Source organism: Coregonus lavaretus (assembly GCF_964263955.1).
Source record: "Coregonus lavaretus genome assembly, contig: HAP1_SCAFFOLD_392, whole genome shotgun sequence".
Classification (NCBI taxonomy): Eukaryota; Metazoa; Chordata; class Actinopteri; order Salmoniformes; family Salmonidae; genus Coregonus; species Coregonus lavaretus.
The window spans coordinates 66,694-90,730 of record NW_028158870.1 but is presented as its reverse complement, the minus strand read 5'-3'; the positions used below and the strand labels follow the sequence as shown (position 1 = coordinate 90,730).

General features: G+C 46.1%; 1 protein-coding gene across 1 annotated transcript in view; it reads right to left on the bottom strand.

Moving 5' to 3' along the window:
* Positions 1 to 22,069, bottom strand: part of LOC311123517 (serine/threonine-protein phosphatase 6 regulatory ankyrin repeat subunit A-like) — a gene marked incomplete at its 5' end in the record, with an annotated part of 48,239 nt that extends 26,170 nt beyond the window's left edge. Inside the window, 8 exons of the mRNA XM_084197768.1 lie at positions 17,756 to 17,896; positions 18,230 to 18,298; positions 19,732 to 19,878; positions 20,147 to 20,261; positions 20,451 to 20,529; positions 20,917 to 21,129; positions 21,365 to 21,507; positions 21,982 to 22,069. Coding sequence (XP_084053894.1) covers positions 17,756 to 17,896; positions 18,230 to 18,298; positions 19,732 to 19,878; positions 20,147 to 20,261; positions 20,451 to 20,529; positions 20,917 to 21,129; positions 21,365 to 21,507; positions 21,982 to 22,069 — 995 coding nt within the window. The remainder of the gene's footprint in view (positions 1 to 17,755; positions 17,897 to 18,229; positions 18,299 to 19,731; positions 19,879 to 20,146; positions 20,262 to 20,450; positions 20,530 to 20,916; positions 21,130 to 21,364; positions 21,508 to 21,981) is intronic.
* Between the last annotated feature and the right edge of the window lie 1,968 nt (positions 22,070 to 24,037).

The window sequence follows — 24,037 nt, the reverse complement described above, 5'->3', positions numbered from 1 at the left end:
CAATTTGAGAGAAATAAGCTTTTTGTGCAAATGGAACATTTCTGGGATTTTGGGACCAACACTTTACATGTTGCGTTTATATTTTTGTTCAGTGTAGTTATTAGGTTGGGAGATTGGGATCCTATCTGGGCTAGCTAAAGCCAACTTCATGGTTAGTAGTATGACAGAGAAAATATAACAAGACAAATTTAAACATCACAAATCTGAGGGGGCAAGTGACCCTGTGCCCCCTTTGGGCATGACGTCTCTGCTATCAACCACATCATTCTGTCTCCGTGAATATTCAAAACAGACACATTCATTCAGGTCTGGTACTGGTCCTACCATATAGATCAGGGATGGACAATTCCAGTCCTTGGGGGTCGGAGGGGTGTCACACTTTTTCCCCATCCCTAGCAAACACAGATGATTAAACTTATTGCATTCTAAACTGAAACCCATGAGCACTTGATTATTAGAGTCAAACGTGTTAGCTGGGGCTGGGGAAAAAGTGTAACACCAATCAGGTCCCGAGGACTGGAGTTGCCCATCCCTGATATAGATGCTCTGTTTGCACGCATCGAGGGATGTGGTGACAGTGGAGACAAGGGAACACACATAAACAGCTTTGTCCTTTTAGAAAGTCATCATAATCCTTACATAAATATGATATGTATGCAAGAAATGCAGAGCCACTTCCAAAAACATATTGACAGAGTCTAGTATCTAGTAATCTAATCAATTTGTTTTCAACCCCTTTGTTATGGCAAGTGTAAATAAGCTCAGGAGTAAAAATGTGCTTAACAAGTCACATAATCAGTTAGATGTACTCACTATGTGTGCAATAATAGTGATTTTTGAACGAATACATAATCTCTGTACCCCACACATGCAATTATCTATTAGGTCCCTCAGTCGAGCAGTGAATTTCAAACATAGATTCAACCATGAAGACCAGGGAGGTTTTCCAATGCCTCGCAAAGAAGGGCACCTTTTGGTAGATGGGTACAAATAAAGCAGACATTGAATATTCCTTTGAGCATGGTGAAGTTATTAATTATGCTTTGGATGGTGTATCAATACACCCAGTCACCACAAAAATACAGGTGTCCATCCTAACTCAGCTGCCAGAGAGGAAGGAAAACGCTCAGGGATTTCACCATGAGGCCAATTGTGACTTTAAAACAGTTAGAAAGTTTAATGCTTTGATAGGAGAAAACTGAGGATGAATCATCAACATTGTAGTTACTCCACAATACTAACCTAATTGACAGAGTATGCACTCACTAACTGTAAGTCGCTCTGGATAAGAGCGTCTGCTAAATGACTAAAATGTAAATGTAAAAGAAGGAAACCTGTACATGCATTGTGTTTGCAATAAGGCACTAAAGTAAAACTGCAAATAATGTGGCAAAGAAATGAACTTAATGCCCTGAATACAAAGCCTAATGTTTGGGGCAAATCCAACACAACACATCACTGAGTACCACTCTTCATATTTCCAAGCATGGTGGTGGCTGCATCATGTTATGGGTATGCATGTCATTGGCAAGGACTAGATACTTTTTTAGGATAAAAATAAACGGCATAGAGCTAAGTACAGGCAGATTCCTAGAGGAAAACCTGGTTCAGTCTGCTTTCCAACAGACACTGGGAGACAAATTCCCTCTTCAGCAGGACAATAACCTAAAACACAAGGCCAAATATTCACTGGAGTTGCTTACCAAGACGACATTGAATGTTTCTGAGTGGCTTAGTTACAGTTTTGACTTAATTCGGCTTGAAAACCTATGGCAAAAAAAAAATGTCTGTCTATATATTGTATAATGCATATATTTTACAATCCAGTTGTGCAAAGCTCTTGGAGATTTATCAAGTAAGACACAGCTTTAATCGACTCAGGGGTGGGAATACTTATGTAAATGAGATATTTCTGTATGTAATTTCCAATACATTTGCAAAAATTTCAAAAGCGTGTTTTCAATTTGTCATTATGGGGTATTGTGTGTAGCTGCGTGAGAGAAAATGTTATAATTGAATCCATTTTGAATTCAGGCTGTAAGAAAGCAACATGTGGAATAAGTTAAGGGGTATGAATACTTTCTGAATGCACTGTATATCTGCAAGAAAGTGATAAATAAGTGACTGTTTGAAAGGGGGTCATATAATGTCACGCTCGTCTACGAGAGAGGACCAATGCGCAGCGTTGAAGGTGAACATAATATATATTTATTAACTGATCAACACGATCAAAACAATAACCAACGATGCGTGACGTCTAAGGTTACAACACGAACAAACCTTAACGGAACAAGAAACCACAACACAAAGTGAAAAGACCGATAGTTAAATATGGCTCCCAGTCAGAGACAACCAGCTGACACTCGTTGCCTCTGATTGGGAGTCACTCAGGCCAACATAGATATACAAACATAGACTTACACACCCTGGCTCAACATAACATAGTCCCCAGAGCCAGGGCGTGACATATAAACATTGCCTTATTTATATTTTTACATATAACATAAAGTTAATTTTGTCTGAAATAGTCATGCTAAAATGGGCGTCGTTTCTCAGACCAAATTTCCATTCTGGCTCAAACAAAGCAATCGGATCATGCTCCAGTCAAAAACAGCTATAGGGAATGCCTATACATTGTCCAATCTCCTTCCACACATTGATTTCATCTTATTCAGAAAAAAACAAACTTGAAATTAAGTGTTGTTTCAGTGTCTTGTTGCAGGTTGTGCAATGTTCAAAAGTGTGTGAGAGAAAAAGCATTAACTTGTGTGTGTGGTGTCAAGTGTGGATGGTCCTATGTATGCAAATAGCTCGAGATTGGATATTTCAGCACCATGGACAGCAGCGACATTGGGATAGCGAGATCTGTAATTCAGCAACACATGACACTGGATAGTGGCTGTCTCAGGTGAAGTTGGCATTGGGAAAATCCCATCTAATGGGAAACGAGGCATAGGAGGCAAAAAGACTGAAGGAGAAGACTCCCACAGGAACTCTTGGCTTAACTGTTCTGTCACATTCATTTCAAATGTTACATTTTTCGATTTGTAAATAAAAGGGAACACATCTGCAAATAATGTAAACTGACTTTTCTAACTACACTGTACAGCTTTAGTGTGTCTGTGTGTCATAGGTACAACTGCAAGCAATTCGCTTCTCAAATCCTTCTCAAATGTCTGTTTAATGTGAGAAATAAAATAAATGAAAACAATAAAATGAAAAACAACTGTTAGACTAATGATTAACTAACTAAGGCTCCTCTGTCCTCCACTCGTTACCTGTATTAATGGAACCTGTTTGAACTTGTTATCAGTATAAAAGACACCTGTCCACAACCTCAAACAGTCACACTCCAAACTCCACTATGGCCAAGACCAAAGAGCTGTCAAAGGACACCAGAAACAAAATTGTAGACCTGCACCAGGCTGGGAAGACTGAATCTGCAATAGGTAAGCAGCTTGGTTTGAAGAAATCAACTGTGGGAGCAATTATTAGGAAATGGAAGACATACAAGACCACTGATAATCTCCCTCGATATGGGGCTCCACGCAAGATCTCACCCCGTGGGGTCAAAATGATCACAAGAACGGTGAGCAAAAATCCCAGAACCACACGGGGGGACCTAGTGAATGACCTGCAGAGAGCTGGGACCAAAGTAACAAAGCCTACCATCAGTAACACACTACGCCGCCAGGGACTCAAATCCTGCAGTGCGAGATGTGTCCCCCTGCTTAAGCCAGTACATATCCAGGCCCGTCTGAAGTTTGCTAGAGTGCATTTGGATGATCCAGAAGAGGATTGGGAGAATGTCATATGGTCAGATGAAACCAAAATATAACTTTTTGGTAAAAACTCAACTCGTCGTGTTTGGAGGACAAAGAATGCTGAGTTGCATCCAAAGAACACCATACCTACTGTGAAGCATGGGGGTGGAAACATCATGCTTTGGGGCTGTTTTTCTGCAAAGGGACCAGGACGACTGATCCGTGTAAAGGAAAGAATGAATGGGGCCATGTATCGTGAGATTTTGAGTGAAAGAAACGTGGCTGGGTCTTTCAGCATGACACTGATCCCAAACACACCGCCTGGGCAACGAAGGAGTGGGTTCGTAAGAAGCATTTCAAGGTCCTGGAGTGGCCTAGCCAGTCTCCAGATCTCAACCCCATAGAAAATCTTTGGAGGGAGTTGAAAGTCCGTGTTGCCCAGCGACAGCCCCAAAACATCACTGCTCTAGAGGAGATCTGCATGGAGGAATGGGCCAAAATACCAGCAACAGTGTGTGAAAACCTTGTGAAGACTTACAGAAAACGTTTGACCTGTGTCATTGCCAACAAAGGGTATATAACAAAGTATTGAGAAACTTTTGTTATTGACCAAATACTTATTTTCCACCATAATTTGCAAATAAATGTCACGGTTTCGGCCGAGGCTGCTCCTCTTCCTTGTTCGGGCAGGCTTCGGCGGTCGTCGTCTCCGGAGTACTAGCTGCCACCGTTCTATGTTTCATGTTCTTTTGGTTTTGTCTGTTCATAACACCTGTCCCTTATTTGTGTCTTAATTGTTCCCTTATTTAGTTCGTGTGTTTGGGTCAGGTGTTATGCGTGATTGTCTTGTTGTCAGCTGTTGCTCGAGATATTTTGAGTCTCTCGTATGTGTTACGAGAGTTCGCACTGCGTGCGCTTTTTCTTGTTTTCTCCGCACAGTGTTTTGTGCGTAATCTGTTTGCGCCACCCGGTTGGGTTGACGTTTATTGTCGTGTCAGACTTGACTAAAGTTCTGTTAAAGTCCTCCTGGTTTCCTGCGCTTGATTCCTTCCTCATCTACACACACCACTCTGACAGAATCACGCATCCTCACCATGGAATCAGCAGGAGCGACCGCGCCGACAGCCGAGATGGCTGAACGTCTTCGTGGTCAGGAGGACCGCATCAACCAGGTCTGTCATGCCCTGGAGGGGGTGATGAATACTCTGCACCGATGGGAGACCAGCGGGGTTCCCACACCTCCAAGAACCGAACCAGCCCCATCGGCCAGCCCCCCTGTCTCATCTCCGGAACCTAGTGGGATTCGGCTCTCGCTCCCGAGGGCGTACGACGGCTCCACTGCCGGGTGTCAAGGATTCCTGCTGCAGGTGGAGCTCTACCTCGCCACCGTACACCCGGCGCCCTCGGGACACGAGAGCGTCTCAGCCCTCATCTCCTGTCTCACCGGCAAGGCGTTGGAGTGGGCCAACGCCGAGTGGAGGAGAATGGACGCCGCTACCACGAACTATGCGGAGTTCTCCCGCCGCTTCCGTGCTGTGTTCGACCATCCACCGGAAGGGAAGGCGGCGGGGGAACGTCTATTCTACCTCCGACAGGGGATGAGGAGCGCCCAGGACTTTGCCTTAGAGTTTCGGACCCTAGCGGCTGATGCAGGGTGGAATGAGCGGGCCCATATCGACCATTTCCGCTGCAGCCTCCGGGAGGACGTCCAGCGAGAGTTGGCGTGCAGGGACACGTCGTTGACGTTCGACCAGCTGGTCGACATGGCCATCCGGCTGGATACCCTGCTCGCCACCCGTGGGCGTCCCGGAGGGGGGGGTTCGCCCGTTCCACTCTCCAGCACCTCCGAGCCGAGCCCTATGGAGCTCGGAGGTGCTGGCGCTAGGGAACGGAGGAGGAGGAGCCCGAGGGGACCCGGCCCTTGCACCAACTGTGGTCGTGGAGGGCACACCGCGGCTAGGTGTTGGGGCGGGTCCTCCAGTGAGGGAGATGGCAGGTCACGCATTGGGGGGTCCCCCCAGGTGAGTAGGCGCCCTGCTTACCCAGAGCTTTCTGTCGTGCACCTAACCTTGCCTGTTTGTTTCCCACAGGTTGCACCTCGTTCCCAGCATAAGGCGCTGGTAGATTCAGGCGCAGCTGGGAATTTTGTAGATCGCCAGTTCTGTATAGAGTTAGGGATTCCCCTCCTTCCAGTGGATAAGCCTTTCCCCGTCCATGCCCTAGATAGCCGTCCGTTAGGGTCTGGGTTGATTAGGGAAGTCACAGCACCCATTCAGATGACGGCGCAGGAGGGTCATGAGGAGAGGATTCAGCTCTATCTGATTGACTCTCCTGCGTATCCGGTAGTGCTGGGTCTTCCCTGGTTGATGGCTCATGACCCTATTATTAGGTGGCGAGAGAAAGCTCTTAAAGGGTGGTCTGCTCAATGTGAGGGGCGGTGTCTGGGTGTTTCCATAGGGGCGACCTCGGTGGAGAGTCCGAATCTAATGCCAGCACTGCAGATTCCCCCCGAGTATGAGGATTTGGCACTGGCGTTCAGTAAGACTAGGGCGGCGCAGCTGCCGCCTCATAGACGGGGGGATTGTGCGATAGATCTCCAGTCAGGAGCAGCTCTCCCGCGGAGCCATGTGTATCCCTTGTCTCAAGAGGAGAGAAAGGCTATGGAGACATACATCTCTGAGTCTCTTAGACAGGGATACATACGGGCCTCCGTTTCACCCGCTTCCTCAAGTTTCTTTTTTGTAAAGAAAAAGGATGGAGGTCTGCGCCCGTGTATTGATTACCGCGGTCTCAATCAGATCACAGTGAAGTACAGCTATCCACTTCCTCTGATTGCGACTATGACGGAGTCACTGCACGGTGCGCAGTTCTTTACAAAATTGGATCTTAGGAGCGCATATAACTTGGTACGCATTCGAGAGGGCGATGAATGGAAGACAGCGTTTAGCACGACTTCCGGACACTACGAGTATCTAGTCATGCCATATGGGTTGATGAATGCTCCCTCAGTCTTCCAATCCTTCGTCGATGAGATTTTCCGGGACATGCAGGGACAGGGAGTAGTTGTGTACATCGACGACATTCTGGTGTATAGTCCTACCCGTGCTGAGCATGTAGCCCTGGTGCGCCGAGTATTGAGGAGGCTGTTGGAGCATGACCTATATGTCAAGGCAGAGAAATGTCTGTTTTTCCAGAAGTCGGTCTCCTTTCTGGGTTACCAGTTATCTGCGTCAGGGGTGAGGATGGAGGTAGACCGGGTGTCAGCTGTGCGTAATTGGCAGACCCCAACCACTGTGAAGGAGGTGCAACGGTTCTTGGGTTTTGCGAATTATTACCGGAGGTTTATCCGGGGTTTTGGACAGGTGGCAGCTCCCATAACGTCTCTGTTAAAGGGGGGTCCGGTGCGCTTGCGGTGGTCAGCTGAGGCGGACAGGGCATTTGGGAGACTAAAGGACCTGTTTACCTCGGCGCCGGTGTTGGCGCATCCGGATCCCTCTTTACCGTTCCAAGTAGAGGTGGACGCGTCAGAGGCCGGAATAGGGGCCGTTCTTTCCCAGCGTTCTGGCACTCCACCTAAACTCCGTCCCTGTGCGTTCTACTCTAAGAAGCTCAGTCCGGCGGAGCGGAATTATGACGTAGGAGACAGGGAGCTGTTAGCCGTGGTACAGGCCCTAAAGGTGTGGCGGCATTGGCTCGAGGGGGCTCAACACCCTTTCCTCATTCTAACTGACCATCGTAACCTGGAGTACATCCGGGCAGCTAGGAGACTGAATCCTCGCCAGGCTCGCTGGACTATGTTCCTAGCCCGGTTTGTGTTTAAGATCACATACATCCCTGGGTCCCAGAACGGGAAGGCAGATGCTCTGTCTCGGCGGTATGACGCAGAGGAGAGGTCAGTTGAGTCCACGCCCATACTACCGGAGTCTTGTCTGGTTGCTCCGGTGGTGTGGGAGGTTGATGGTGAGATCGAGCGGGCGTTACGCACCGACCCGAGTCCTCCACAGTGTCCTGTGGGTCGGACGTACGTTCCGCTCGAGGTACGCGATCGCCTCATTTGTTGGGCTCATACGTCCCCCTCCTCTGGCCATCCGGGTATCGGCCGGACAGTGCACTGCCTTAGCACGAAGTACTGGTGGCCAACGTTAGCTAGGGATGTGAGGATTTATGTCTCCTCCTGTTCGGTGTGTGCCCAGTGTAAGGCGCCCAGACATTTGCCCAGGGGTAAGTTACAACCCCTGCCTATTCCACAACGACCCTGGTCCCACCTCTCGGTGGATTTTGTTACCGACCTCCCCCCCTCACAGGGGAATACTACCATCCTGGTCGTTGTGGATCGGTTCTCTAAGGCCTGTCGTCTCCTTCCCATGCCGGGTCTACCCACTGCCCTACAGACCGCTGAGGCTCTGTTCACCCATGTCTTCCGGCATTACGGGGTACCCGAGGATATAGTGTCTGACCGAGGCCCCCAGTTCACCTCTAGAGTGTGGAGAGCATTTATGGAACGGTTGGGGGTTTCGGTAAGCCTTACCTCGGGGTACCACCCGGAGAGTAATGGGCAGGTTGAACGTGTCAACCAGGATGTGGGTAGGTTTCTGAGGTCATACTGTCAGGGCCGGCCGGAGGAGTGGGCGAGATATGTGCCCTGGGCCGAGATGGCACAGAACTCTCTTCGCCACTCCTCCACCCAACTAACCCCTTTTCAGTGTGTGTTAGGGTACCAGCCGGTTCTGGCACCATGGCATGAGAGCCAGATCGAGGCCCCCGCTGTGGATGAGTGGGTGCGGCGCTCGGAGGAGACGTGGGACGCTGCACACGTCCATCTGCAGCGTGCCATACGTCGACAGAAGACGAGCGCCGACCTACACCGCAGTGAGGGGCCAGTGTACGCACCGGGAGATCGAGTCTGGCTCTCAACCAGAAACCTGCCCCTCCGCCTGCCCTGCCGGAAGCTGGGTCGGCGGTTTGTGGGGCCATTTAAAGTCCTGAGGAGATTGAACGAGGTGAGTTATAGGTTAGAACTACCTGTTGATTACAAAAATATTAACCCCTCGTTCCATGTGTCTCTCCTCAGGCCGGTGGTAGCTGGTCCACTCCAGGACTTTGAGATTGAGGAGACTCCTCCGCCCCCGTTGGACATCGAGGGGGCTCCGGCGTATACCGTGAGGTCCATCCTGGATTCTAAACGCCGGATGGGGGGTCTTCAATATCTCGTGGAGTGGGAGGGGTACGGCCCGGAGGAGCGGTGCTGGGTGCCAAGGAGGGACGTCTTAGACCAGTCCCTACTGACCGATTTCCATCGGGGTCATCCTGCGCGCCCTGCTCCGCGTCGTCCGGGTCGTCCCCGAGCTCCGGGTCGGCGCACGGCTGGAGCCGCGCGTCAAGGGGGGGGTACTGTCACGGTTTCGGCCGAGGCTGCTCCTCTTCCTTGTTCGGGCAGGCTTCGGCGGTCGTCGTCTCCGGAGTACTAGCTGCCACCGTTCTATGTTTCATGTTCTTTTGGTTTTGTCTGTTCATAACACCTGTCCCTTATTTGTGTCTTAATTGTTCCCTTATTTAGTTCGTGTGTTTGGGTCAGGTGTTATGCGTGATTGTCTTGTTGTCAGCTGTTGCTCGAGATATTTTGAGTCTCTCGTATGTGTTACGAGAGTTCGCACTGCGTGCGCTTTTTCTTGTTTTCTCCGCACAGTGTTTTGTGCGTAATCTGTTTGCGCCACCCGGTTGGGTTGACGTTTATTGTCGTGTCAGACTTGACTAAAGTTCTGTTAAAGTCCTCCTGGTTTCCTGCGCTTGATTCCTTCCTCATCTACACACACCACTCTGACAATAAATTCATTAAAAATCCTACAATGTGATTTTCTGGATTTTTTTTCTAATTTTGTCTGTCATAGTTGACGTGTACCTATGATGAAAATTACAGGCCTCTCTCATCTTTTTAAGTGGGAGAACTTGCACAATTGGTGGCTGACTAAATACTTTTTTTCCCCACTGTACATACATACATATACACATACACATATATATATACATACATATATACACATACACATATATACATACATATACACATACACACACACACACCATTACACATCACTATTATTAAAATACCAGTGGCATTAAAATAAAGGATAGTTGTAAACAAATTAATAAGAATGGCCCAAAAAATAAGTACAAAGCAATCTGCAACCCTGTGTCTGTGTGTGTGCGTGTGTGCGTGCGTGTGAATGAAAGGGTCTGTTTATCCCAGTAGTCTGCATATTAGATGCAGTAGTTGGCGCACCTCTCCAATCTCTGATAGTTCTAGGTGTCTTTTGCCAGAGGTTACCTCAGCATATGTAGGCTGATGATCTGAATGATACATGGTGTGGACTGCATCATGTGGTGTACTTCTCTGAAGGACAGTGTTCTGCCCGACCCTGGAGTAGTGGGCAGTGCTGTGTTGTGATGGGCCAGGTCTAGTAGAGCTGTGTTGTGATGGGCCGGGTCTAGTAGAGCTGTGTTGTGATGGGCCAGGTCTAGTAGAGCTGTGTTGTGATGGGACGGGTCTGGTCGTGCTGTCCTGAGGCGGGTCTGGTCTGGTAAATCTGTGCTGTGTTGGGCCTGGTCTTGTAGAGCTGTGCTGTAATAAGCCGTGTCTGGCTATTCTCTCTTGGGGATGGTGGGGGTACTGTTGTTTCAGAAGGTGGGGCGGGGGGAGTGGGGGGGGGAGGGGGGGGGGCTCTGTTGCTGAGGTGATGGGTGTGTGGGTCCCTGCCAAGTGTTGCATCCTTTAGGTCCTTGGCAAAGGTTCTGATACTGTCCTGATCAAGATGTACATTATCGTATAAATGTTCACATGTCAGAGTGGGGTGGTGAGCCGTTGAGCAGTGAGGCACAGTCCACAGTGATCTGTTGATTTATTTTTTCGATCAACTTTCCTGGGAAGTGTGGATGATGACGTTGTCGGGGGTGTCAATCCTGGTCTGACTGAGTAGCTGCATTGCACTCTCAGTTGTAGGACACCAGAACTTATACACCTGGTGTCTAGGGAATAATCTTTCCTGGACTAAGAACTTCCCATTTGAATCAATAAGGATTGCAGTTGTGGGTGACTGTCTGGGTGGAGCAGACTGGGAGACTGGTATTCTGACCTGGGCTGGAGCAGACTGGGAGACTGGTATTCTGACCTGGGCTGGAGCAGACTGGGAGGCTGGTTGGCTGACCTGGGCTGGAGCAGACTGGGTGGCTGGTTGGCTGACCTGGGTTGGAGCAGACTGGTTTGCTGGTTGGCTGACCTGGGTTGGAGCACACTGTGCTGGAGCAGACTGGGAAGCAGGTAGGCTGACCTGGGCTAGAGCAGAGTGGGATGCTGGTTGGCTGATCTGGACTGGAGCAGACTGGTAGGCGGGTGCAGTGTCATCAGGCTGTGTGGTGGAGGCCATGCTGGTCTCAGGTTCTGCTTGTGTTGTACCAGGCTGGTGGACATGTTCTCTAGATGCAGAGGACATATTGACTAGCTGCTGGTTGAGGGTCTCAATGTACCTCTCTCTTTGTTCTAGCTCCTTTCTTGTTGTGCTCAGATGGTCTCTGAGGTCATCATTTGTCTGATTGAACTGTTTCATCTCTTCTTTTAGTTTCTGGACAGTGTCCTCCTCCCTCTCTTTGAATTATATGACCTCTGCTTCAATTAGAGAGAGGGTGTTGTGGAAACATTGCATAGCAGGTGTTCTTGGTGTCGTAGGCATGTCCTTGGCTTTGTCTGCTGCAGGTGAGGTAGGTAGAGGGACACTGAGGGCTTCTTGCTGTGTCACAGAGACCGTTGGGGCCTGCTTTTCTCCATCTCCCTCATTGACTTTTTCCTCAGTTTCTGAGATGAGTTTAGCTTCTGCTTTTAGGGTAGCAAACATATTCTAAAAATCCTGGAGGCTTGAATCATTGCCTTGTATCAATACAGTTCCATTATTATATAAGTTTACTGTTTAATACGTGTTGCTCTTGTCAGCTTCTTCAAAAATGCTGATCTGACATCCTTGGCTGATGCCTCTCTTTTTTGAGAAAGGGAAATTGTTGCAAATAACCCTTTTTCATATGTGCCCTTGTTTGGTATTAAATATTACATTTGCTCTTGTTTTGCAACTGGTAAGATCTGCAAACAGGCATTCATGGTTCTGTTCCATCATCAAACCTTTGAAACTTTTCTTAGCTTTCTCCGTCTGGATGTCTGGTGGGTAAACAATTTCACACAATGTTGCAATAGAAGCGTTGTTTCTTGTATTATTCTCTCTTGTGTCTTTTAGAGGACTGTTTTACTTTGATGTCATTTGTCTTCTGTCCTTATTTTGTCTTATTTTGTCTTTCTTTTCTTCAGTTAACTAGATATTCTTTGTTAGCTAGCTAGCTTCTTCCAGGAGAGTCCCTAGCAACTGCTTAGCAACTGGTAAACAATTCAGCTAGCTAAGATAACTGTACAGTTTTATGAAAAATAGTTACTTTTTCAAAAGCCTTTCTTCTTTGTTTGTTGCTTGTTTTGTCTCTTATTCAGTCTTGCAGTTTTCTTTTGGTTTTTTTCCGATGTACTTCACTCTAAAAACTCATTTTTTCATTAGCTGCTGCTCTATTTGAAATTTTTTGAATAGTATCTCTCTCTCTCTCTCTCTCTCTCTCTCTCTTGCCATCTCTCTCTCTCTCTCTCTCTCTCCCTCTCCCTCTCTCTCTCTCTCTCTCAATCGCCATCTCTCTCTCTCTTTCTCTCTCTCTTTCTCTCTCTCTCTCTCTCGCCATCTCTCTCTCTCTCTCTTTTTCTCTCTCTCTTTTTCTCTCTCTCTCTCTGTCTCTCTCTCCAGTCTCTATCTCTCCAGTCTCTCTCTCTCTCTCTCTCTCTCTCTTGCCATCTCTCTCTCTCTCTCTCTCTCCCTCTCCCTCTCTCTCTCTCTCTCTCTCTCTCTCTCTCTATCGCCATCTCTCTCTCTCTTTCTCTCTCTCTCGCCATCTCTCTCTCTCTCTCTATTTTTCTCTCTCTCTCTCTATTTTTCTCTCTCTCTCTCTGTCTCTCTCTCCAGTCTCTATCTCTCCAGTCTCTCTCTCTCTCTCTCTCTAGAGACTGGAGAGAGATAGACTGGAGAGAGATAGACTGGAGAGAGAGAGAGTGAGAGAGTGAGAGAGAGAGAGAGAGAGAGAGAGAGAGAGAGAGAGAGAGAGAGAGAGAGAGAGAGAGATACTATCTTACTCAAACTTGATCTTTATCCATAGATTACACATTGATTTTGGATTTTAGATTAATCCATAGATTAAAGTCCATACCAGACAATAGAATGGTTCAAGAGTGCGTCTGTTCATACCGCTAAACTGTTTAATGAGCACTAGGTGGCAGTGTTTCATCGTGTTTGTTTGTAATATAGTGTGTGTTACAGTTTTTTTTTGTTTTATTTCACCTTTATTTAACCAGGTAAGCCAGTTGAGAACAAGTTCTCATTTACAACTGCGACCTGGCCAAGATAAAGCAAAGCAGTGCGATAAAAACAACAACAACACAGAGTTACATATGGGATAAACAAAATGTACAGTCAATAACACAATAGAAAATCTATATACAGTGTGTGCAAATGTAGTAAGTTATGGAGATAAGGCAATAAATAGGCCATAGTGCAAAATAATTACAATTTAGTATTAACACTGGAGTGATAGATGTGCAGAAGATGATGTCAGTTACTTGTTGCCTGTCCAAAATTGTAATCAGTAACGTAACTTTTGGATTACCCAAACTCAGTAATGTAATCTGATTACTTTCAGTTACATTTTGATTACTGTCCCCTTAAGAGGCATTAGAAGAACACAAAAAGGATCCATCAAACGCATTTGGTGTGTTATCATAGTGGTCTCTGATTGGTGGTCATCATTTGGTGTGTCATCATAGTGGTCTCTGATTGGTGGTCATCATTTGGTGTGTCATCATAGTGGTCTCTGATTGGTGGTCATCATTTGGTGTGTCATCATAGTGGTCTCTGATTGGTGGTCATCATTTGGTGTGTCATCATAGTGGTCTCTGATTGGTGGTCATCATTTGGTGTGTCATCATAGTGGTCTCTGATTGGTGGTCATCATTTGGTGTGTCATCATAGTGGTCTCTGATTGGTGGTCATCATTTGGTGTGTCATCATAGTGGTGTCTGACTGGTGGTCATCATTTGGTGTGTCATCATAGTGGTCTCTGATTGGTGGTCATCATTTGGTGTGTCATCATAGTGGTCTGTGATTGGTGGTCATCATTTGGTGTGTCATTTTAGAGGTCTCTGATTGGTGGTCATCATTTGTTGTGTCATCATAGTGGTCTCTGACTGGTGGTCATCATTTGGTGTGTCATCATAGCCGTCCGTCCGCCCGTCCGTCCGTCCGTCCGCCCGTCCGTGTGTGTGTTTAACACTCTGCACCCTCAGCAGTAAAGTGAAATATTATGACTCCAGTTCTGAGAAGATGAGACTTTGTATCCCAGAGCTGATGTCTTTACAATATCCCTCCTGTCATCTGTCTGACATCACTTTCAATTTCCTTTTCAGTCTTTTTGTAGTGTAGTCCTATTCTATTACCCCAGTGATATCTGAGACGTGCTGAGAGCTAGTCACATAGTAAAGGAGACATACAGTTGAAGTCGGAAGTTGACATACACTTAGGTTGGAGTCATTAAAACTCGTTTTTCAACAACTCCACAAATGTCATGTTAACAAACTATAGTTTTGGCAAGTCGGTTAGGACATCTAATTTGTGCATGACACAAGTAATTTTTCCAACAATTGTTTACAGACTGATTATTTCACTTATAATTCACTGTATCACAATTCCAGTTGGTCAGAAGTTTACATACACTAAGTTGATTGTGCCTTTAAACAGCTTGGAAAATTCCAGAAAATGGCTTTAGACGCTTCTGATAGGCTAATTGACATTGTTTGAGTCAATTGGAGGTGTACCTGTGGATATATTTCCAGGCCTACCTTCAAACTCTGTGCCACTTTGCTTGACATCATGGGAAAATCAAAAGAAATCAGCCAAGACCTCAAAAAAAAAATGTGTAGACATACACAAGTATGGTTCATCCTTGGGAGCAATTTCCAAACATCTGAAGGTACCACGTTCATCTGTACAAACAATAGTACGTAAGTATAAACACCATGGGACCACGCAGCCGTCATACCGCTCAGGAAGGAGACGCGTTCTGTCTCCTAGAGATGAACGTACTTTGGTGCGAAAAATGCAAATAAATCCCAGAACAACAGTAAAGGACCTTGTGAAGATGCTGGAGGAAACAGGTACAAAAGGTACTGAAAGGTCAATCAGCAAGGAAGAAGGCACTGCTCCAAAACCGCCATAGAAAAGCCAGACTACGGTTTGCAACTGCATATGGGGACAAAGATCGTACTTTTTGGAGAAATGTCCTCTGGTCTGATGAAACAAAAATAGAACTGTTTGGCCATAATGACCATTGTTATGTTTGGAGGAAAAAGGGGGTTGCTTGCAAGTCGAAGATCACCCTCCCAACCGTGAAGCACGGGGGTGGCAGCATCATGCTGTGGGGGTGATTTTCCAAGCTGTTTAAAGGCATCTGGGGAGATGGCGCCGGAGAAGATGGCTGCCGTTTTACAGCCCTCTAACCAATTGTACTATAATGTGTGTTTTTTCGCGTTATTTGTAATTTATTCTGTACATAATGTTTCTGTCATCGTCTCTTATAACCAGAAAGAGCTTCTGGATATCAGGATAGCGATTACTCACCTCATATTGGACGAAGATTTTTTCTTCAACGAGTCGGACGCGAAGGATATCCTACAGACACCCGACAAGGACCAAATCCCCGTCATTCGCAGGAGAAAGAGACGGAGATATCGTGGACGTAGGTCAGGGTGCCTTGTAAGAATCCGACGGCGAGCAAGTAAACTGCCTCTTCAATCAATCCTATTAGCCAATGTTCAATCATTTGAAAATAAATTAGAAGACCTACGATTACGGTTATCCTACCAACGGGACATTAAAAACTGTAATATCTTATGTTTCACCAAGTCGTGGCTGAAGGACGACATGGACAACATACAGCTGACGGGATATACGCTACATCGGCAGGAAAGAGCGGCTGACTCCGGTAAGACAAGGGGTGGCGGTCTGTGTATATTTGTAAACAACAGCTGGTGCACAAAATCAAATACTAAGGAAGTCTTGAGGTTTTGCTTGCAAACGCCATGCTCTATCAACTGAGCTACATCCCTGCCGGCCATTCCCTCCCCTACCCTGGACGACGCTGGGCCAATTGTGCGTCGCCCATGAGTCTCCCGGTCGCGGCCGGCTGCGACAGAGCCTGGATTCATAGAAAGTGTTACAAATGTTCTCCTGTCATCTTATAGGAGATCCATTCATGGATTTAGTTATGGCTTGAGAATGTGACTGGTCTACGGAGTTCTCCTTTATGTCTGTCTTTGTATGTGACAACAACTTTTCTGTATTATGTGTATTTCCACAATCAATAATCATAAACGGTACTTCACTATGAATACTTTTGACTATGTGGTTTGAAGTACTTTACCGTTATCTTGCACATACATGAAGACTACTATAGACAGAAATCAATGCAGTAATGTTTTATTAAATAAAGGCTCTGATTAAAATATAATATTAATAAAATCAGGCATTTGGCTAATTCTTCTTCCCAGAAGCTCCTCTGAATGGTTTGGAGATGGCTCTGGAGAGAGCGTGTAACACCCTGACTATGAGTGGGCGTTTACGGGACTGGGACTCCTGGGGAGCAGGGGCCGGTGTGGTTGTCAGGTCCTCCTTGGGAGGGGAAGTGGATGGAACCTCTGGAACCTCACACTCAGCATCTGTCATAAGAACATTTCATAATCAGAAAATGAATGTGTGTGTTTGTGTCTGTCCGTCTGCCTGCCTGTCCGTCTGCCTGCCTGCCTGCCTGCCTGCCTGTCTGTCTGTCTGTCTGCCTGCCCGTCCGTCTGCCTGTATCTGTTGTCACTGTTTTAACAAGCTTGTCATAGGGTGATACATCAATATGACATTATCGATGCTTATCACTTACCCTGAGAAATATGAGTCTCTCTGAGACGTTTGGTAGGCAGTGCATCCTGTTTAGGGTGGCTCTTCGGTTCCCCTTTTGTCTTGAACAGCTGTTGACAAAACACATCAGGACAACTGAGCCTGTGTAAAATACAGAGTGTGCATCCCAAAAGGCACCCTATTCGCTACATAAGGCACTACTTTTGAAAAGGGCCCATAGAGCGCTGGTAAAAAGTAGTGCACTATATAGGGAATAGGGTGCCATTTGGGACATAGCCATTGACTCTCTCCCATGTGTATTAGGATTGAATTACAGCGTCCTCACTCAACCTCCTAAAGACAATGACAACAGTATTGTTCTAATGCTGAGAGACAATAGGGGTGTAGTGAATCTGTAGGGTAAAATTCAGCCCTGCCTTACAGAGGTAATCTCAAAACACAGAGCACCCTACCTTAATCATGATCTTTGGAAACTTATGCATTTTCGGTAGGAAACGCCACTTCCTGTTACGCAGACGCGTAATGGACTGCGTTGTAGCCCTGATTGTCCCTGATCCCTGGGTTAGCGTCGTTTCACAGCAAATATTCCAGACACCTAGAGGTCAGAGGTCAAGAGTTCACTAATCATTATACCAACATCAAGACAGACAGATAAGCAAGCAGAGACACTTTCCCAAAGGAGACGTGGCCAAGCTTTCACACTGCAGATTTTAACACTAGTATGTATTCAAACACGACCAACAACATACTCTAGACTACAATGAAATGTGAAAGGTCATGGCACCACAACATACTCTCCAGACTACAGTGAAATGTGAAAGGTCATGGCACCACAACATACTCTCCAGACTACAATGAAATGTGAAAGGTCATGGCACCACAACATACTCTCCAGACTACAGTGAAATGTGAAAGGTCATGGCACCACAACACACACAACAGTAAGAGAGGTGTGAGACGTACTTTCCGTCTGTGTCGGAGGCAGCAGCGTAGTGGAGCGGGGTGCAACCCCTTTTATCCAGATCGTTCACACTGGCCCCAGACCCCACCAAGGCAAACAGACACTGGTAGTTACAATTGGCTGCCGCATAATGCAGAGGACTCCTAGAAGAACGCACAGAAACCATTCAACATCAACAACAGAAACAGCTTATTGGAGCTGTAAAACATTTACATTTTACATTTAGCAGACACTCTTATCCAGTGCGACTTACAGGAGCAATTAGGGTTAAGTGCCTTTCTGCAGGGCACATAGATTTTTCACCTAGTCGGCTAGGGGATTCGAACCAGCAACCTTTCGGTTACTGACCCAACGCTCTTAACCGCTAGGCTACCTGCCGCCCAATCTTCCCCATAATAATTCCTATATGCCCCTATACTATATTCCCCATTATCATAAAGATCACATATGAAAGTTATTTGATGCCACAGACAGACCTTCCGAAGCTGTCCTTTCTGTTGAAGTCTGCCCCTGTGTTGAGCAGCAGATTCAGACAGTCCAGGTTCCTGGTAACAAGATATCAAGTTCAGAAAGGCTCTCGTACATCTGAGCTATCAGGTGGATGGTAACAAGATATCAAGTTCAGAAAGGCTCTCGTACATCTGAGCTATCAGGTGGATGGTAACAAGATATCAAGTTCAGAAAGGCTATTGTACATCTGAGCTATCAGGTGGATGGTAACAAGATATCAAGTTCAGAAAGGCTCTCGTACATCTGAGCTATCAGGTGGATGGTAACAAGATATCAAGTTCAGAAAGGCTCTCGTACATCTGAGCTATCAGGTGGATGGTAACAAGATATCAAGTTCAGAAAGGCTCTCGTACATCTGAGCTATCAGGTGGATGGTAACAAGATATCTAGTTCAGAAAGGCTCTCGTACATCTGAGCTATCAGGTGGATGGTAACAAGATATCAAGTTCAGAAAGGCTCTCGTTCATCTGAGCTATCAGGTGGACGGTAACAAGATATCAAGTTCAGAAAGGCTCTCGTTCATCTGAGCTATCAGGTGGATGGTAAAAAGATATCAAGTTCAGAAAGGCTCTCGTACATCTGAGCTATCAGGTGGATGGTAACAAGATATCAAGCTCAGAAAGGCTCTCGTACATCTGAGCTATCAGGTGGATGGTAACAAGATATCAAGTCTAGAAAGGCTCTCGTACATCTGAGCTATCAGGTGGATGGTAACAAGATATCAAGTTCAGAAAGGCTATCGTACATCTGAGCTATCAGGTGGATGGTAACAAGATATCAAGTTCAGAAAGGCTCTCGTACATCTGAGCTATCAGGTGGATGGTAACAAGATATCAAGTTCAGAAAGGCTCTCGTACATCTGAGCTATCAGGTGGATGGTAACAAGATATCAAGTTCAGAAAGGCTCTCGTTCATCTGAGCTATCAGGTGGACGGTAACAAGATATCAAGTTCAGAAAGGCTCTCGTTCATCTGAGCTATCAGGTGGATGGTAAAAAGATATCAAGTTCAGAAAGGCTCTCGTACATCTGAGCTATCAGGTGGATGGTAACAAGATATCAAGTTCAGAAAGGCTCTCGTTCATCTGAGCTATCAGGTGGATGGTAACAATGAGAACCTGAAAGAAAAGAGAAACCCGTACACTGCTCTTGCTAGTATCACTGTTTTTATAATGCTACTAAAAGCAATAATAAAAAGTGATACTAGCAAGAGCAGTTTGCAGGCTTCTCTTTCAAGAAGATATAAAGACAATTTAGACCAGAGCTCAAGTCAATACCACCATGGCATGGAACCACATTATACAGAAATGATACCGCACTAATGATCTATACGATTTTTTAAATAACTCTAAACAATACTGCTAAACCATGTGAAATGTAAGAGTGTGAATATGTGTTTGTTCTTTCTGGTGGCTTTCCAGTTCATGAACTAAATATTCCTTGGTGTAAAGCCTGGACCAGTCCACTCACCCTCCAGCTGCTGCAGCATGTAAACAGGTCCTTCCAAAGTCGTCAGGGGTGTCTATATCAAAGCCTGATGAGAGGAGCTTCCGACAGCAGTCAGAGAACCCACTGAGAGCAGCCAGGTGGAGGGGGAACATCCCATGGACGCCTCGCCTGCAACACATTTTTACATTTTAGACTTTAAGCAGACACTCTTATCCAGAGCGACTTACAGTTCATTCAGCTAAGATTGGAAACAGCACCACATCACAGTCCTCATTAAACCCCACAGCAGATCAACACATCAGCATGCTGCAATGCCCTGTCTATCAACCCCCCACACACCACAATGTGTTGAGCATAGTCTCCAAGCGGCTATTCGGTCAATGACAGAATTGCAGATGCATGTTGCATTATTGCTGGAAACTGTGTGTGTTCTCACTTGGCTGTGTCAGCTCCGTTCGTGATGAGTGTATTGATGAGTAACTCGTGGCCGTAGCGAGCAGAGATGTGCAGGGGTGTGTTTCCATTCTTATCTTCACAGTCGATCTCAGCACCTACAGAACACACACACACACACACACACGTCAACCACTTGACCCAAGAGGCATCATGAAGCATCATGTTCAACCACATTGCAAGTAACATTGCTCTGTGCCAGTGAATCATGGTTTGAAGACTAAAGACAATGCTGAAGAGCCTACTGGTTCATATATATTCAGTTGAGAGCATTCACAGCGACTCACCATTCTGGATGATGGCTTGAGATCTGGAGAAGCGTCCGTGGATGGCCGTCATGTGGAGGGGGGTCTTTCCATCTTTACTCTGCAGATAGAAAGACAAAGATGGTTCACACGGCAGTCTGTGCTGCTGACCACAGGCAAAATCAAACACGTATTGGAGGAGCACTTGATTGCATTTAGTTTGCATTGTTAGGCCTATTCCATTGGTATTTGAATGTAGACCAGGGCCAAATACTAAGCCATGTGCTGCGTCAGTGTGTGCGTCCCAAATGGCACCCTATTCTCTTCATAGTGAACTACTTTTTGAACCAAAGTAGTGTACTTATAAAGGGAACAGGGTGCCATTTGGGACACAGGCAGTGCCACCACGGCTCCTTGCTCTATGGGCCCCTGGTCAAAAGTAGTGCACTACATAGGGAATAGGGTGTTATTTAGTTCAGACACAGTGTTGGCCATCCGGTCTCCTCACCTTGATGTTGACGAGGGCCCCGTTGCCCACCAGCAGCTCCAAGCAGAGCGCCCCATGGCGCAAGGCGGCCGTGAAGTGGAGTGGGGCGAAACCCTTCTCGTTCACCTGGTTCACGTTGGCGCCGCACTCGATCAGCTCATTCACCACCACGTCCTGCCCGTTGTAGCATGCCACGTGGAGGGGGGTGTTACCGTAACCATTGGGCTCATTTATCTGGAGGGAGCAAGGGAGGGAAAAGAGTGGAGAGAGAGAGGGGGGGGGGGGGAACAAAACAATACATTCCTGATCAGGTCACTTGGTTCTGAAAACCCCCTGGCCCAAAACACTGGCTCCAACCTCCATCTCTTCATTACTTGAAAGGAAATCATTCGCCAACCCACTAGAGCTCTGTATTTTCATTGAGTTGTAATTGAACAGTGACTACACATTTGAATGCGTGTTGACTCACATCCACTCCAAGGTCCAGGAGGTACTTGACCACACTGATCATTCCACTGGAGGCTGCAGAGTGGAGAGGGGTGTAGGCCTTCTTGTCTTTACAGGACACCTCTGATCCATGAGAGGCCAGAAGTTTCACCACCTCAATGTGCCCTATGGTAGAGAGAGAGGGGGAGGGATAAATAGAGAGAGAGAGAGAGAGAGAGAGAGAGAGAGAGAGAGAGAGAGAGAGAGAGAGAGAGAGAGAGAGAGAGAGAGAGAGAGAGAGAGAGAGAGAGAGAGAGAGAGAGAGAGAGAGAGAGAGAGAGAGAGAGAGAGAGAGAGAAGGGGAGGGAGATAGTAAGGGGGTTAAGAGAGAAACAGAGATACAAACACAGAGAGATAGGCAGAGAGAGGGAGAGATAGATTAGTTTACAGTGGTACACAGCACCATAAGCAACACCTACATCATGTTAGTACAACTGAAAACATCTAATCAACCTACTAAGTACATGATTCTGACATAATAACACACTAGACGTGGCTCATACAGCTGAGCTGTGAGACTAACACACAGTCCATTCATTCATTCATTCATTGGTATAAAGGACATTAGTCAGAATGTAAATGATGTGGTAAACTCATCACCCATGTAAGCAGCCCAGTGGATTGCTCGGCGATCCTTCTTGTCAAAGGCATTAATGTTGGCTCCTCTGGAGAGAAGTAGCCTCACCATCTAACAGGGAGAGGAGAGCGAAACAAAACACAGGTTGAGGAAAACTAAACAGCAAAATCCGCTAAATCTGGCTTCAAAGCCTCCCCTTTAAAAAATATATTTTGTATTCACAATGAATGAAAGATAACATGTAAAGACATGGTACATTTCTCCCCTTTTAGTCCCCCTTTGACCTCCCCCTCTCCCCAGAATGCCTCCAAACACATTTAAAAAGAAAGGGAAAGTAATTGACTTACATGTCAGAAAACAAAACAAAAGTATACAACAACGTTACTTCAAGCAAAAATGTAATAGCCTAACAATTTCAGGTGATTAAGTGATTTTATAGGCCTATATAGCAGTAATCTCAAGGTGGGGCCAAGAGTACTAATCTGGAGGAAGTGTTTGGAGCTGTTCAAAATAGGATATCATCGGGTCCCAGGAGGAATAAAATGAGTTGGTTGACCCTCGAATGGTAACTTCATTTTTTCTCATTTTAGGAACAGCTTCAGATCTTCGAGCCAAAGAGAGGCTAAGGGAGGATTGATAGATTTCCAATCCAATAAAATCCTTCTGCGGGCTAACAGGGAGGCAAAGGCAATGGCATCTAGCTGTCTATTGGTCAGAGAAGGATTGTTGTTTGGTACTCCAAAAATAGCAATTTCTGCACTAGGCTGCAACTTTATATCAAATGCTTCAGAAAGGGTTTTAAATAGTGGACAAATAATCTGCCAGACGGGGACAGGACCAGAACATGTGGGTCAAGTCCACCAAGGAGCTTTTACACCTGTCACATGTACCATCAATATTTGGGTAGAATTTGGACAATCTGGCCTTACTGAAATGGATACGGTAAAGTACCTTAAACCGTATAAGGCTGAGCCGGGCACAAGAGGAGCTTCCATTTACCCTCAGTAAGGCATTTCACACTCAGATCGGATTTTATTCAAAGCCTCCTCTGAACAAACTCAAGCATACAACTAGGGCTGTGATGGTCATGGAACTTCAGGTGTCGGTGATTGGCGTGTCTTATGTACGTGGTCATCGACAAAACTGACAGCTGACAGGGGGGCGGGACGGACATTAGCAAAGGAAAACATTAGCGCGTTTAGGCCAGTCTTGCTCTCAATTTTGGGGAAGCTAATTTTCTCCATGAAAAATATCAAGTATTCCATGCATCATCACATTTGCAAACATATTTTTGTTTTGTTTTTTGTTTTCACCTTTATTTAACCAGGTAAGCCAGTTGAGAACAAGTTCTCATTTACAACTGCGACCTGGCCAAGATAAAGCAAAGCAGTGCGATAAAAACAACACAGAGTTACATATGGGGTAAAAAAACATAAAGTCAAAAATACAACAGAAAATATATATACAGTGTGTGCAAATGTAGCAAGTTATGGAGGTAAGGCAATAAATAGGCTATAGTGCAAAATAATTACAATAGTATTAACACTGGAATGCTAGATGTGCAAGAGATTATGTGCAAATAGAGATACCGGGGTGCAAAAGAGCAAAATAAATAACAATATAGGGATGAGGTAGTTGGGTGGCCTAATTTCAGATGGGCTGTGTACAGGTGCAGTGATCGGTAAGGTGCTCTGACAACTGATGCTTAAAGTTAGTGAGGGAGATAAGAGTCTCCAGCTTCAGAGATTTTTGCAATTCGTTCCAGTCATTGGCAGCAGAGAACTGGAAGGAATGGCGGCCAAAGGAGGTGTTGGCTTTGGGAATGACCAGTGAGATATACCTGCTGGAGCGCAGACTACGGGTGGGTGCTGCTATGGTGACCAATGAGCTAAGATAAGGCAGGGATTTGCCTAGCAGTGATTTATAGATGGCCTGGAGCCAGTGGGTTTGACGACGAACATGTAGTGAGGACCAGCCAACAAGAGCGTACAGGTCACAGTGGTGGGTAGTGTATGGGGCTTTGGAGACAAAACGGATGGCACTGTGATAGACTACATCCAGTTTGCTGAGTAGAGTGTT